Source organism: Styela clava, chromosome 3, assembly GCF_964204865.1.
Source record: "Styela clava chromosome 3, kaStyClav1.hap1.2, whole genome shotgun sequence".
NCBI lineage: Eukaryota > Metazoa > Chordata > Ascidiacea > Stolidobranchia > Styelidae > Styela > Styela clava.
In genome coordinates, this window is record NC_135252.1 from 1,622,042 (window position 1) to 1,639,470 (window position 17,429).

Here is a 17,429-nt window from a genome sequence, read left to right on the forward strand (position 1 = left end):
AAAACCACCCGCGCAAATGTCAGGCTCAGATCCTCAACAGCTTCCAACGCAATTGGTCCAGTAGTTCATGAGAAAATCGATTTGTCATAGCAATACGAACCAAAACAAAATAATAACAAAAAGTTCCATATGCACACTTCGTGTCAAAAATAGATTCGTGGTTAAAATGACCATGGGTGCAAATTCCGTGTGTGCAAATATCCGTGGAATCAAATGTCCATGGTCCAAATATCTATGAGTAAAATCTGTATGCGGATGCTAAAATGTGTGAGTGCGAATGTACGAGGGAAAATGGTCGTGAGTTGAATCTCCATTTGTGCCAAAATATACAAGTCCAAATGTCTGGGTGGAGTTTAAGTGTACAAATGTACGTGGCTGTATAGATAATTAAATCTGATCTTTCACAATGTTAGTTTTTAACGTAACTGCATGCATATTCTTTCGGCAATGTATCAAAACAATTTAGACCTGTTCTACCGCAACCAATGCAAATTGGGTGTGGCTGGTCGATTAACTGCAACCTCTCAAGTCTCTCATAATTGACGAGAAGCAGAATTATTTAGGATGTGACCATTTAAAATCATATTTAATTAAGATGTATTTGTTGGGCTGAGCAAGCCCTAAAATTGCCCATCGTAGCTAAGCCCAGAACAATAAACCATCCATTGCCACGTAAGGTCGCCAATTTTTTGTTATTGAAGTTAGCCCGCACGCGGCATGCTCATTCTGTTCAGTGATGACGGTTTGACATATTTGAAAAACTTTGGCGCGACCCTTTTACGACCTCAATATTATGTCCCATATAAAAAAAAAATTCATATTAACTCCAACTGCTTAAAGTCTTGCACGAATTGGCATTTACTGGCGGGTGATGCACAACCATATAATTCTATGGAGTTGCAGTAGTTCTTGACATTACAATGATGGACTATATCTTTACTAAGGGGTTCATTTTACCTTTGAGTGACCTTGCTTTGAGCAAATGCACCAAAAAGCTATTTCTATATATGCCAAATGTTTCCTTCCATTGGGTTCTTTGGTTGGGCCAATTTGGTGATTTGGATTGATTTGATTTTATCAAGAACTTTTTCTCAATTACATAATATTGTTTGTGTTTTGTATGTAACGAAAAGAAAGTATCTCCACCGTTTTTCTACTTGTGAACGACATGAAAGCACGTTGCGGAAATCAGTATATATATATAATTTGGGATCTGTTTATTTGGATATATGGTATAAAGTTAGGGCATTATCGAAATTTATTTTCTCTCAATTCTTCCACGTTGAATCACTCACGTTACATCATGGATTTTGGTTCATCAAAAATGGGATACTTCTATTGCATTATATTTTTTGCCTTGGTATGTTTCGGAGAATCTTCTGTGTCATTAGAAGAAGGTGAGATATGTATATTTTAAATGCTGTAATTGATCAAGGCAAAAATAATTTGCACATGTAAAGAAACTTGATTGTTCTAGTCAGTAAGTTTGACATTCGCTCAAAATTTGAAGCAGCTACCCATACCCATGTATAGTTTTTGATTTTTCAAGATGTGTAAGTTGGTCGGTTCTGTAATACCTAATATAAGCTGATTCTTTATACCAGATTCAGAGATACCAAATATGCATCAAGCGCGGTGAGTCATTTTCGTTTAATAACAAAAGTAATCAATTGATTCGTTATTGCGCTTATATGTTTCTATTTGAGACAACCTGGAATTCTATATCAGGGTTCCCCAACGGCCTTATCGTTAGTCAATCCGAAAGGGATAAATAATAGGTACAAGAGGATTCTGGACATCTTCGGGTTGCAAAGTTGCCGCGTAGCCAGCCGATGGTCGCCTATTTTTCTCAACACCATCCAATTGCACATGCAATTTTCCTTATCCGACATGGACTGGTAACCGAACTAGAAGTTGTGACGATTGATCCGTCGTATTAAATTTTGTCTCCTGGCGATTTCCTATAATATATTATATCTCTATAGTCTTATAAGAGAACTTTTTGCAAAACCGAATTAAATTGAATGTTTAAGTTTTAAAACAATCTACCTTTCAGGTTGCCGCATGATGATGGTATCACACGTGACCAGGTGGTCCTTACTAAAGGAGAATCTTTAAAATTGGAGTGTGAATTTTATCCATCTGCTGGATCCTGGTCTTATATTCAATGGTAGCATTTTACTTCCTTGGTGATGTTAAGCATTCACATCACCGTAAATATTCCTTAACAAATTAACACATTGTCTTAGAATTCTTAGCAGGCGGAACCTCGCTTAGCGCTAGATGATTCAACTTGATGAAACTCGTTAAATATTCATACTAATTAAAACAGGTTTATTGATAAATACAAATGATTAATTGCTTTGCTTGTTTTGCTATAAAAGTTTCGGGTTCGATCAAGATTAGTGTGCTTTAGAGGAACTATAACTCATGATGCTTAAATGTGACCTATAACTTACACCGAAGAAACTTAATATACGTTTTTATCATTCATTCAATTTCCAGGATAAAACTTCATGAAGATGGACAACAATTTAAGCATTCAATTATTCCCGCTAACCATACATTTAACAATGGAAGCGCAGTGATATCTTCAATAGTTTTAGAGAGTGTGACTGGGAGCGATACAGCAAATTACAGCTGCATTTTAACAACTGCTCTAGTCACTTCATCTATGGAGTTTTTCGTGGCAGTAAAAGGCGAGTTATATGAAATTGTGATAACATATTTAATTCACAAGCCTAATGATGACATTGTACTAATTGAATATATTATGTTTTTTTTCTAATCAGATAAAGAATTTTGCACCGAAGGTTTGTGCAAGCCTCATGGACGATGTATAGAACTGTTGCAAGGGTACAGTCATTGAATTCATAAATATTGGCAAAATTGAAATTGGAATTCTTGGTATATTGTTTGAGCCGGCCTAATGAAAGATATTTATTACCTATTCAACCATTCTGGCTGTAGTACATAGTCATATGATATCTGTATCATATTGCATATTCGCGCGTAGACACTTCTTAAAAAATCATCTTACTTAGTATCATCTTACTTAGTATGCTTTGCTTTTGCTGCGAAAATGTCAAATTCTATTTGTTGAATTCAACGTAATTTTTCGTTATATCTAACCTATCCGACTCCGCTATGTAACTGAGGAAAGACAAGCTGGTTTTGTGGCACTACAGTATTAAATGGTCGCAAAAGCGGCCATGTTTTCTATAGCCAGCCGTACCTCAGTGGCTGGAATTATAAGTATATAATCTCATAAATTGGTTCAATTCCGGAGATCAGTTATGTAATGTGCGTTGGGCGTTTTTCAAGTTTCTATTATTTTACAATGTTATTATTATATAAATAAAAAACAACGGTAGTTATGTTGTTATACGTTGTTGACCTGAGCTTTTTTTGGCGTTATGATAGAAATCTAGATATCTATCAGAAATTAATACTTTTGCAGATATAAATGCGAATGTGATGACGAATACACTGGGGAAGAATGTGGCATATTGGATACATGTTTTGATAGACCATGCCTAAATAATGGATCATGCATGATCACAGACTACGGATTCAACTGCTCTTGTTCAGAAGGTAGAATTTATCATTTCAATTTTTGGACCACAATGTCATTGTTTGCAGTTTTCATAAAACGACTATGAATTTTTGTTTTACAAATATTTCACCTCGAAATTAACCCAGGTCACATTGACATATTTGCGCAACTTCAAGACGGCACAGCATATTTCAGAACTGATTTTTAAACGAACCCATATTATCAATAGCTTCAGATATTTAATTTTTTTAAACACGATTTGACTGCACGCTTCCAAAATCATGAGGAGATCAAATCTACCAATCGCCTGCATTCAAATCGCAAACTTGTATTAAAAACTTGATTACTAATGTGTGTGCTGCCTTTCTATGTAAATTAGCGGTATTATGAGCAAGCCGTTTTGTTGCATGTTTTTTTGCTGATTTGCCCTCAAAGTTACAATACTTTTGAAAATCACAATGGAATGATTTCGATTATATTAAAGGTTATATATACGCCTTCAAATGTACAATATTTTTGAAAATCACAATAGATTGATTTAGATTATATTAGAGGTTATATATATGTATATTGAGGAAAGTAACGTTGTTTTATGTATTTATTTCATTATAATTGTTATACGATTGATCGACTAATGCCTGATTAGAATTAAAGAAAAACTCTTGTTTCTGTTGAAAACGACTGTTCTTCCATCATATATTCGATCTCAATTGCTTAGACTTTGTACCTCCAATAAATACGAAAATGGAATATAATGAATATATGATAAAGAAAATAGTGAAACCCATATTTACTGGATAGGATATTTCGATTTCCAACTATTTCACTGCAGTCGAAAGTCTACTAAAACGGCGACACAATACAAGAACATGGTGCAATATTTATATGATAACGATCACAGTATGATAGAAAACAGGAAATAGTTGAGTAACTACAATGAAACTGCCTTATTAACCTTGCATTTTGACATTTTCGATTAAAAAGGTTTTAAAGGAAATAAGTGTGAGAGACAAGTTTGCATGGCATCAAGCTGTAATGGAGGAGGAAGTTGTCGAGAAACAAGTGACGGAAAAATCAAATGTGACTGTCGATACAATCGTGCAGGAAAATATTGCGAACATGCTTGTTCATTCAGTAATTCCAAGGTACTGACTTTTAACTAAAAATATATCGTTTCTCTTTGGTAAACATGATGTCTACTGATAAAATCATACGCATGGAAATATTCAGTTGCTACCAATACGCTAGTTGTATATGATAAAGGCGTATATTAACGTTTTGATCATACTTTACATTGAAATTTTTTGAACCGCCCTGTTACTTCCAAGTTTATAGTCAGAAGCATCCATACCGTCCTTGCTTTCAACGCTTGCGTTTTACAAAATATATTTGTACCTATCTTATAGACTTGTTTTTGATTCGTGTACTTATTTTGTTTTATTTTCATTTACATGATAAACTTGACATTAATGTAATGTTGAAAACCAGATGCACATTAACGATTCTGAGATATTAGCCTTGATTTTTCTTATCTTGTGTAATGTGACGGATTGTCATCCGCCGTCGAAACGAGTTTTTATTTGTTGCATAAATCATGCTATCATGCTTCTGAACACTAATTGGGATAATCATTTCAAATTGAAGGAGATCCAAATAAGAAGAATGGGGCTCATGCATTTTCAAAGAAAAAAAAAGATTTAAACTACACTAATCTGGGTTGTAATTCTAACGTTCTAACGAAAGGTTTCCTTACTGTCTTAGCTTAGTTTGTTTGTAAACTACTTGCAAATTTTGCGAGGTGCAAACTGGGAAACGCTGTCCTAAATAGACTGAGTTGCGCGAGTAGATGCTAACCTGAAAAGTTGCTAGAAATAAACCTGCGCCTGCAAAATGCTGTATTCGATTATAATACAACTTATTCCACAGTTGTTCCACTTTCCCCATATTTTTTGGATTTTGTAAATCGTTGTCAGGATAATGTCAGAATCCTTGGGTTTGTTATCAAATCATCCTCTTTGCAACTGCTGGATCTTTCACTTTCAAATCAATTTTTAATATATACGAAATAGATCAATGGAAGACGATACTTTTAACTTTTTTCTGATGATTACGGGGCCAGATATTTACCAAAATGTTGCTGTTTTATTTGAATTCATGAGAGAACTTGTTGGCATAACTGCCGTTGTGTTTGTCCACATGTTTGAACACTGCTGTCTAAATTACGTTAATTTATTAAAATAATCAGAGCTCATTTTCACTGATAACTTTATCGCTGAAATGCTGGTACGTTTTTTCGCTCAGTGACTTGCATGTGTGTATGGAGCCGATGAAAGACCTGCTTATATATTAACTGACATTCATTGGAATATTTGACATTGAAATTAATTAAAATGGATACAAATTAGGTATTTATTAAAACATACTTTTTGAAATCTCTTCCCACAAAGTTGATACTACTTCGTTTTTCGTTATTCTTTTTTTTTATCTAGCACTTTAGATTTTTTTTATAAAACAGTAATGCAGATGGAATTATTTTATACTTTCTAAATAGTTCCGATACAGAAACTATTATTGCTCTCGATCGAAAACTTGTGTGATTGGTGCTAACGATGGAGTTGAAAGGTGCAAATGTGAGGAGCGCGGATCAGGGACTCACTGCATTATGTCATCTGGTATCTTGTATTTTTTAATGCATAGCATTGGGATGGATTCAGCTGAGTCACCTTTTATTGTTGAGGCCGAATAAATATATATACTTATTTAATTTGAAGTTGACCAAACAGCTTGACTTCTTTTTATGTAGATCACACTGAGACCATAATTTGTACAAATCATCCATTTCTTTTCATTTCACACAAGTTTGAAATCACCGGGTATTATAACACATTGCGCATTTAATTTGTTTTGTAAATGGCTCTGACAAGCATTGCAGTGACACAAAGAAACTGACTTCAATCGTACAGTTCTTGAGAAAAATTAGTAATATATAATCGTACATATATATCTCAAATATGCAGTTTTTTGAAACAATACGTTATTACAAGAGGTTATCCATGTAACTTATAACTATTTCATTTGTTACTTCCTTCATGTCCTCCAGAGTACAACCTTGGTTATAATCATCTGAACATGCATCATTACCTTGATGCAAGTCTGGATCTGGACTTCTGGATATATTTCTTTTCAGATGTAACCAACGAATGCCTAGAACCGAATATTTGTAGTGGCCGTGGGTCCTGCTACGACCTAACGTACAAATATTCTTGCAGCTGTCAAAGTTATGCATCTGGAACTAACTGCGAGTTTTTTAACGAATGTGGTACCTCTAACGTGAGTTATTTCGAATTTTTCCATATTCAACTAGCATTTTTTCCATACAAAGAAACTAAAGTAATAATTTTCGAAATTTTATGGATATATTTTGAACTCATATTTGTTATGTTTTATGTTATATTCAAAAGCAAATAACGATTTGTTGTAAATCGTAAATTTTACGTAATCGTATAGTTTCCTATTGTTTATACAGCTTTGTCGACGATATGGAGGGACATGCGTTGATTTAGTGCAGGGATACAAGTGTACCCGCTGTCCGAGTGGTCAGACTGGCGACAAATGTCAATATATGAAAAGTGGGTAATACGGCACTTTCAACATATGGATAGCCAGTATACAGAATATTTATTCTTCTCGCATACATCAATATGTTGTCAATTTTAGCTTATGATATATATATGAATCTCAACCGTTATCAATTAGACGCCCTAATGATGAAATTGTGAGATGATCAGATTGGATCGAATATGTGGAACGCACCAATGAAAATTGTTACACTGAGCCTACCTTTATTAATAAGCCTTTTTCTAGTTTTCGAATAAAACCTCTTTAGTTTTGCTGCTATTATGAATGAATATGCTTATATAATATATTTATCACTTTTTATTCATTCGAATTTGATTCAGTTATTACTAAATGAAATTTTTTATTTATTCAATGTTTGCTTATCGCATAGATCCATGCAAAGTTACATGTGGGCAATCCTCTATGGAAGTTAGATGTGACATGAAATTTTTGAACTCCAAACTGCAAAATATACCAATTTATCTAAATTCACGAACGGGGAATTGTGAATTTAAATTATCTCGATATGGCTATTCGACTAACGTGATAACCAAATCGATTCAATACAATCATTGTGGAACCAAAATATCGGTAAGAAGTTTTTGATTGACTGACTAAAGTAAGAATCTTTTCGTCAGCAAATCCGAGTATTTATTTACAGCTTGATGGAGACACAATTATTTATAGTAATTCTTTGCAAGCCGGCATTTTTGGAAATGAAGAAGAAAAGAATGATGTAATCACTAGATTGGCAGGGAATTTTCAAGTAAGTTGACTGACATACAATGATTTATTGGGCCGTTTTGAAAGTTATAAAACAGAGAAATTGCTTAACATTACTAATTTCAAATTGTACGTGATTAGAAGAACATTTGGTTTAGATTATATGAGAAGGGATGTGCAAGTTTTACTTGACTTCAAACATGGTATACAATCTTGCATCAACACCCAGTATGCATGAACGATCATTATACATAAAGACCTGAGAACTAAAATGAGTTGAAAGTATTTTTTTTTGTTTGTTTTGAACCGAATAAAAAAAAAGTAAATACGTCGTGTCAACCAGGCAAAATTAAAATCTTAAATGAGAGTTTTCAAAGAAAATAACGCCCCATGTACTGTACTCATTCACATATCATATACATATTATATGCTGTTTCTGAATTGCTGAAGCTTGTGCACAAGTAATGCGATAGGCTATCATTTATAATCATTTCCGATCAATCAGAAGTAGAGTATAAATATGTTAAACTTCAATACTGCCTCATTGATTTCAATTAACAAAATCTATAAAACGCACTAAAAATGAAATACAGTGCCATTGTGTTTTTATACAATTTTATACATACGCACAAGAATATATGCATTAATTAACATATCAAATCCTATTTTCAAGTTTGACATGGAATGCAGAATTCCGATAGTTTACAACGATACTTCAGCCATGATAAAAGATTATTCACTTGAAAGAAACGAATCAATTCATCTTCACGACGAACGGAACGTAACTTTGTCAACGCTCGTTTCTTTCAAAAAGTATGAAAATGCTACTATTTGCTTTCGTCTATTACCTAGTGCTACCTTACTACTCAATCACTCGACAATTCACAAAATTTTCAATTTTCAATGCAACAATATGGAAGTCAAATATCGGAGATTGAGTCAAATGCAAAAAATTAATAAAATGTATGCAACATATTGTATACTTTTCTTATGATTTGGAAAACTAGAAAAATTTAAAAATATCAGTTTTAACGATCTGCTAAAAATTGAAGTAATTGATAATATATGTTTATGTTATTTATTTGTAGCCGTGATTGGAACTCGATCACAAAATATAATGTGGGAGACCGGCTCTATGTGGAAGTGAGTGGAAATATAAATAACCGACCCGATATTTATACTTTTTTTATTATATTAGCAGAGTTTGAACGTCGCTGCTGACGGATTGGTTCTATACGTTGATTATATTGAAACTATACTGTATAGCAGGGGTCGACAACCTTTGTCGCTCGCGGGTCAAAATTAAGGGTTGCAAGTCTTGGCGCGACACACATATTCTAGAAAGTTAAAAACCGAACGGATGGCCGATGAATCACAAATTTTTCACGCATATCAGAAGTTGAAATTTTGATTTCAAACAGGACATTTAATGTTACACTTGTTGTTGCATCACGCATGATAGCTTTTCGACATCAGGCGACAAAGTTGATGAATCTAATATTGGAACATTTTCTTGGTGATCTAATCCGAGTTCTCAGATTGTTCTTTGTTATGTTCATTTTTGAAAATAATTGTTCGCACGCATTTGTACTTTCGAACATCGATGCGATATTTTTACATGGTTTATCAAATTTGGATGTAAATTTCTTTGAAGAAGATACTTTTTATAAAAATCTCTATTCGAATATCGTCTGCGTCAGTGAACTCAGCACTCAGCATCAGCTATTCTGCGTGTTGCCATTTGTAAAATTATAATCAAATTGTTGGCTCGTTAAACTAGTAGCTGATCACTAAATTGCTAGGTTATAATATACTTTAATCTAAACATAAATTCAATATAATTAATCTCACAATAAATTCGCGTCAATAGGGCCCCCGGTTGATTTTTCGGAATAATAAAAAATATTCGAAAAATACCTCAATATCGGTTGCACAGACTGTCTACACTAGCCATATTCTCCCGACATGGTTCATTTTTCGCTCGCAAAGCCTTCGCCGAACGTCGACGGGGCGACGCCGATTTTGCCCCGGTTGCTCATTGTATATCGTATTCTCTCTTTTATCTTCCACTCGCCGCGTTTGTCTCGTTTGTTTTCTGTTTCTTTTACTAAATCATCGGGGCCGATCGGGGCTAGCCCCGAAATTATGACGACACAATGCCGACGTTTCTTACAACAACGTGTTGACATATTCACGCATTCCTTCTCGTTCGTTGGTTGCTTGAAGAGTTGATAGTTTCCTCGCCTTCGTTTTTGTCGCTTGTTTCGCTATTTGAATCAGTTAGAGACTTTAGTCCATTTGCTTTCGATTTTCCACATTCCTTTTGAGCTCCTCACTTCTTTCCGGCTTCGCATTTCTTAGCCTTAGACCTCATAATGAATAAGGTTGATGCACTACTTCGCACTTCGTTTTCGCAGCTGCCGCTGGAACAAAAATTAGAGGTACAACGTCTTGGGCCTTATCAACCAAAAAATTGTTCACTGGAACAATCCCATGACGGAGGAAAGCGTCGGCGTACATTCTGCGCAGAAACTTGGTATAAAAAACACGAATGGTTATGTTATAGCAACTAATCCCCAAATGTACCCCATTTCATGTTTAAAATATCAAAACAAAGTTAATTTTTCCCAAAATTCGAACAAAGACTTTCGTAGGAATCAAATTACACCAGGTTTAAGAACATAACAGGTTCCACCCAGTCATTATCAAATTAAAATTGATATTCTCAAGACCTTTGGCACTGATTGAAATAATTATCTCTAAGTTCCCATCCGTACGACGTACATAATTACCCTTATTGAGATAATAGGAGTTTCTGTTTATAACGTGAATCACGAGCTCACGTTTACAGTATTTAATTAGATGTATGATCGACGTATATATACGACTCCGATATCTTTCGATGGGGGGAGACGATGTAAACCATTCTAAGCTAGTCTGGATAAATGTTATAAGATTTATATTCTGTGTATCGTGGAAATTTGAGAATAAAATCAAATAGAGTTTTCTAAAGTTTCCTCATTCACGTGGGCGTTGAAGCAGCTAAAGGGTGAACGGGTGACTTGCGAGTCAGAGACAATCTACGAAATAGCAATATACGGTAACATCACATTCATTTACCAATTACATACGCTATAGTGTTACAGCGAGGACAAAAATGCACTTTTTTGTTTTTATTGCCTACTTTTTGCTACTGCCCATGACTCACGTTGGTGTAAATTTGGTTTTAGAGATCTTAAACATCTTTCCGAGCGTGCCAGGGATCATCAATCTTCTATGGAGCATCTGGACAATGCAGTAAAATACCGAACATTCGGAAATGTTAATATTGCAGCACAGCTGGATGAAGGACGCGCGGTTTCTATTTGTCGGCACAACCAAAACGTCGAGAAAAACCGCCATGTTCTCGGTCGATTGATAGATGTTTTGAAGTTCATTGGTTGCCACGAGCTGTCCCTCCGTGGGCACGATGAACGGGCTGGCTCTTCTAATAGAGGGGTATTTTTGGATATGGTGGAATACACCGCATCCCTAGATACAGTATTGAGAGATCATCTTGATGCCGCAACTGTTTCGAAAGGGACATCTAAGGATATCCAAAATGATTTGCTCGACTCAATGTATAAAATTTATTTACAACATTTGGCTCTGGAAATTGAGAATTGCCAGTTCCTTTCGATTCAGTCTGACGAGACAACTGACATCACGTGCGTTTCCCAACTGGCTGTGATTTTTTGGTTTGTGAAAGATGGTAAACCTACCGAGAGATTTCACAGCTTTGTACCAATCGTTGATCGCACGGCTTGTGGGATATCGGCTGTACTGAAAGAAGTGTTACAGTCTTACAACGCGAAGTCAAAATTGATAGCTCAAACTTATGACGGCGCGGCAGTCATGAGTGGGGCGAAACATGGTGTTCAAGTTTATATAAAAGAAGATTTTCCTCATGCGCATTTTTTACATTGTTATGCACACCAATTTAACCTCGTTATTAAAAATATGTGTCTTGATACCCCTCTCGTCCGTATATTTTTTGCAAATCTTTCGGGGTTTTCTTCATTTTTTTCCGTTTCGCCGAAGCGCTCTGACCTCCTTCGCCAGATATGTAGCCGCCGTATCCCAGCTTGTGCACCAACACGTTGGAACTTCCAATCACGCGTGGTGCAGGGCGTGTCCGAAATTAGGTCTGAGCTCATTGAGTGTTTCAATGGCATTCAGAGCTCTCCGGTTTGGGACGAACGCTCTGTGTGGGAGGCGGTAGGTCTAAAGCGTCTGCTAGAAGATGGTGAGTTTTCATTTTTTCTCGCTTTTTTCTCCACAATATTCTATCACGTGGATGTATTATACGGCGCATTGCAGTCAAGGCTAATGGATGGAGCGTCTGTGCAGTTGTGTATTTCAGACTTCTGCGATGCTGTATCTCGTATCCGGGAAACAATAAAATACGACGACACATGGAGTGCTTCTTTACGCCGCGGGCAAACAACGCAGCGTTTGATTTTGTCTGCAAAGGAATGCTGTGACATTCTGGTGAATCAAATGGGCGATCGTCTGCGCACTGAACACCTTGCCGCGTTCTCTTTGATGAACCCCAAAAATTTTTCAAAATTTGCACGTCAATTTCCCATCCATTTGTTGGCTACTGTCTCCAAATTTTACCCCATGATAAACGTGGGTAAATTGGAAAATGAATTGCAATGTATATACACCAATCAAACTTTTTTGAACATCACATCAACTTGCGCGCTCTATGGGTTCCTCATAGATAACACTCTAGTAACTACCTTTGCGGCGTCTGCAAAATTTCTGGACATCATTTTGACGACGCCTATTTCTTCCGCCGACGCAGAGCGAACATTCAGCACGCTGAAGCGTATTAAAACGTATCTCAGAAACACAATGAAGCAAGATAGATTAAATTCCTTGGCTGTTTTATCCATCCACAGAGACGTTATTTCTGGGATGCATGACTTTAATCAGCGCGTTATTGAGCATTTTGCTTCCAAGAAACCGCGGCGTGTTGCATATATGTTCAAGCAGTAGAAGTCTAGCAGCATATATATCTATGAGTGAGCGACGCATGTTCTTATCTTTGCATTAACTTTCCTTTCTTCATAGTAACGTTTTAAACCTTATTTTAGGTTTTGTCTGCTTTCCCGAAGTTTCTGTTAATATGTCATTGTATTTATCTGGGTAAATATTCCCTTCCCTTTTGAAAGAGGTTTCAAAATAAACTATGTCTATATTTATTAATCCCTTGACCGGTTTTAAAGGTACTTTCTTATCGTTAAAAATTGTCGCTTTTGCCTATTGGTTGTTACCGATGGAATGGTTTTTATACTCATAAAATGATGGGAGAACTTACAGCGCTCATCCTGTCCCCGTAGATGGGGGGGACTTGGTCCCGCAGTAGCTTGCCCCGGTTGTCAAAATGACCACGCGCCGCCACTGAAATTCTGTTACGTAAAGAATATAATCAACTCTCCGAGCGTGTATTATAAAATTAATTCATCGTCAAAACCGCCGTTTTATGGCTATAATTCAGTGAAGCTTCGCGGGCCGGATCTGGCCTGCGGGCCTTAGGTTGCCGACCCCTACTGTATAGTATTACTAATAACTAAACTGTGAGATGTCGGAGATTACTTAATTTTGAAAATGAGTTTTATTAGAAAAAAAAAATCAAAACTTTAAAACCTGGGTCTCGCGGACCTTCATAAATCTTTGATATAGAATTATTTGGCATTCTCCACTACATATTTATCTTTTTTGTTCGTTTTCACATCATAGCTTGTTCTGCAAACATCAAACCAAATAATGTCACAAAATGGTGTATTAAAACCAACAACGTGTTATGCGTCTCCTGACAGCCAGGGAATTGAACCTCGTTACGTCCTGCTAGAAAATGGGTGAGAATATATTAAATTTTTCGAAATAAGAATAACTGAAATAAATTGTGGAAATAATGAACAATTGTGGAGTTTTTAATAGCACATATTGAAGTGAAATCAAATATTTTAAAAAAATTACTAATTGAAAATTTGATTTTCTTAGTACATTTTAACGATTGTTTGTTTTTGTATATAGATGTATAAGAGATAAAACATTCAGATATGAACAAAGGAACTCAAGGAGATCAGAAAATAATCGCTTTGCTTATTTTAGTTTTGATTCATTTTCTTTTAAAGGAGAACGTGGTAAGGTACGATAGAACAGTTTCAATGTTAAATAATAGCAATCAGTAAAAATGTAAAAAAGGGGTTAAAACACACACATGTGCGGATGTGCCATGTTGCATATAGAATATTTACTTGATGTAATGCAATATACCACCAACAAAACTACTGTATTCTTGTTTGTTTATAATGATCGAAAAACAAATACATTGTATGTGACCGGGAACTAAATATAAGTTAGTTCCTGATGTATGGCATGAGTTAGGTACAAATAGTGGTATTTCCTAGCAACATCATTTGCATAACATGGCGCTACAATATTATTGTTTATTGGAAAACCTTGTTTATCGAATAACATTATGTTTAATGCAGCTTTACCTGCACTGTAATGCTCGGCTTTGCATTAACCCAACTAGTGGAGGGGAAGATTTCAGTTTCGATGAATGCATGAATATATGCTCGGAACAAAAGGTTTTTGGAAAACTTTATTCAATAACTTTTTTCTTTAGATAACCACCTTATCTGCCATACTGCCACCTTATCTATATATTATAATATGGTCAGCAATGGTCCCGTGGTATGGACATTGAACTTAGCGCTATTACATCATAATTTGAAGATATCTAGTTCAAAACAAATTTCACAACCTAAAGCAGTTTGGCGCCATGGTGCGTGTGTTACTGTTAAACCAAACTATGATGTCATCGCATATTGAAATCCCGGGTTCTAACCTCGTATTCATAATTGTATCAAGAATGTACTATATTGGATAGGCAATGCTGAACATAGTGGTCGTAGTAGTAGCTCCTATCATGAAATAGCTTCTTGTACAAACTCGTGTTTGGAGCGAACTGCGTGTGAAATCCTTTCAAAATAAATAAATAAAATGGGTCGCTAAAAAATGCTAAGCCAGAAGGATTTCGGGACCCTTTAAAAGCAGTAGCTTCGTACGTCATAGATCCTCTAATCCAAAGTCGTAATAGCAGTTAACGACACATTAACACGGCCGTTAATATATAATTGTTGATGGAAGCGATTTACGATCTGATAAAGATAAAAGTTATTCTAATGTATATACTGATATACTTTCAGGAGGGAGTTGGAAAGGAAACAGTCACGACCGCTTCATCTATCGCAACTTCACCAACAACAGATGCAGAGCAAAAGTTAAACAATTATGATGGTGTATTAGAGAGAATGAAACGATTTATTTTAGGAACAGATGATGATCGAGAATTAATCGAACGCTACACTAGAAATACTGTGTATATTTCTGATGTATGATATGCGTATGACGTACTGTATATAATATGACATTGAATTCAGTTCATCTTATATCATATACATAATTACATATGTGTATAAAGCTCATGAATGATCTATAATCAATCAGTAGTCTAGTGATTATAGATCATCAACAATGGACAATGCGCTATTGAACATTTAGTTGCTTCCCTGGTGAAACTAATTGTCTTATATTGTTTTTATAGTTTTAAAAGCATTTTTACATGAATATCCACCAGAGTTGGATCAATTGTAATTTGTAATTGATGTAATTAATTACAGTTTTTCATGTAATTGTAATGTAATTGAGGCATTTTCATTTTGTGTAATTGTAAATCGCTAAAATTTTGCTCCCAGTCTTGCTTCTTTAGCCAAAGACTATTTGGGACTGACAGCAACAGCGGCCCCGTCAGAAAGAGTTTTTCAATTGCGGGTAACTTCTTTACGGCAAGAAGAAATTTAGTGGGGTCAGAAACTTTTCGCAGCCTAATTTTTATCAAGTGCAATCCAACAGTTTTTGAGCAAGTGAAACTGTAAATATGAACCAAAATGTTATTGGACAGGTTAGTGGACTCAATGATCGTTTTGACCAAAACGAGGGTATTTTGTTTTGTTGTTCTTTGACATAGTTATTGAAAAGTCGCTTTTCTCTTCGATTACTGGACCAAATGCTCTGAAATTTCCAGTGGTTGAAGATGGAATTTTTTTCTAGAAGGCTATTACTTTTTTATATCTAAATTTCGTATGAAATCTGATATTTCGTCCAAGATTTCGCCGTATTATTTTATCCATCGGAACTGTGACTGTCTGGTTTGATTCTTGCTACGCGAAACTCGAAATTTTTTTGAGGGTAGCGTCAGCGGTAAGGACTGCTTCGCTCTGTGTAATGCGTCCATATATTTGAGCATTGCTTTGTTGTAACTTTAAATGTAATTTGATATTTTTTCATTGCACGGAGTAATTGTAATGGTACTTGAGCTGAATTACCGGTATTGATCCAACTCTGATATCCACCAATAAAAATATAAACAAAAACACAAACTTGTGATAGGATCGGATGTAGCTTCCGGGCTGCTGTAATTTGAATTGACATTCATGTAATAAGTTAAGCAAAAGCATGTTATAACATATGTGATAGAGTTTTGTATCCGTGGGCAGTTTTGTTAGTGTTTGGAGGAGGTCTTTCAAGACCCAAATGAAGCCCGAACCAAAAAATGAAATTGTGCACATCGCCAAAATATTAAGTAAATTAAAAATAGAAATATATTTTCGCTGCCTGCTAAATTTTGCGCTTCAGAGATTGCAGATTGGCCATGAGCTGGCATTTAAGATATTATTCCCTATAAACAGGGCCAACTAAAACGACACACTCTGCATGTAACACGGTATTCTTAGAATGTATTGCGGCGTTAGCGGAACAAAATAGATCTTACCACTACTATCGGCGCATCTACGGAAAATCTGCCATTCTGCATCTACTTAGCGGCCCCGAAATTACAAACCTATTCAAGGACAAAGCGGAATTGCATTCAAATAACTGCAGTCTTGATTCAAAAAATAATCTTTCTAAATTTAATAAGTGCACATTAATTAAAACAGAAATCAGGGCACGTTTGAATTTCACTGAAAGATAGAATTTCCAGAACAGAATATCTTCACGCCAATAACCGAATTGCGTAAGTCATTTTTAGCACTTTTGAGAAAAACGTAAAAAACTTCCTAATGATATTGCTATGAATAATAATACCACGCAAATGCATCACAGACCCGGGCCCTTATAGCGAACAAAGTGTTCATTGAATAAAGATATACGTCGGATGGTACTAAGAAAGTCAATTTTGCGTTTAACGACCAAGAATACGAACCATTGATCACCTACGCCACAGAATCCGTCTACTGCCCAGCAAACCACATTTAAAAATTTTAATTTCATCCAGCAGTATGTGGATATCATTAAGTCAATTTTGCGTTTAACGACCAACTAAGTTAAGCAGACAAGACGGCGGACCACGTGGTAAATATTCTAACAACCCCCAACTTTTATTTTAAAATGGCATCGTGGAATGTACCATTGT

At 35.5% G+C, this 17,429-nt stretch overlaps 1 protein-coding gene across 1 annotated transcript; it reads left to right on the forward strand.

The window, feature by feature from the left end:
- The first annotated feature begins 1,093 nt into the window (after window positions 1-1,093).
- LOC120343009 (uncharacterized) lies at window positions 1,094-16,157 on the forward strand. The gene is made up of 18 exons (XM_039412075.2): window positions 1,094-1,397; window positions 1,605-1,635; window positions 2,057-2,170; window positions 2,506-2,699; window positions 2,793-2,856; window positions 3,461-3,594; window positions 4,541-4,701; window positions 6,108-6,228; window positions 6,744-6,886; window positions 7,083-7,185; window positions 7,566-7,765; window positions 7,836-7,940; window positions 8,571-8,710; window positions 8,986-9,040; window positions 13,685-13,803; window positions 13,982-14,096; window positions 14,443-14,541; window positions 15,163-16,157. Exons 1-18 carry the CDS (start codon window positions 1,169-1,171, stop codon window positions 15,352-15,354), a joined length of 2,319 nt encoding a protein of 772 aa, XP_039268009.2. The 5' UTR covers window positions 1,094-1,168; the 3' UTR covers window positions 15,355-16,157.
- Window positions 16,158-17,429: the final 1,272 nt, after the last annotated feature.

What these genes read in the sequence shown, in the direction of transcription:
- LOC120343009 (XM_039412075.2), top strand. Translation starts at nt 1,169, where the DNA reads ATGAAAGCACGTTGCGGAAATCAGTATATATATATAATTTGGGATCTG. An exon ending in TTCTGTGTCATTAGAAGAAG is followed by an intron (nt 1,398 to 1,604) that starts GTGAGATATGTA and finishes TCTTTATACCAG; the next exon opens with ATTCAGAGATACCAAATATG. An exon ending in ATATATGCTCGGAACAAAAG is followed by an intron (nt 14,542 to 15,162) that starts GTTTTTGGAAAA and finishes ATATACTTTCAG; the next exon opens with GAGGGAGTTGGAAAGGAAAC.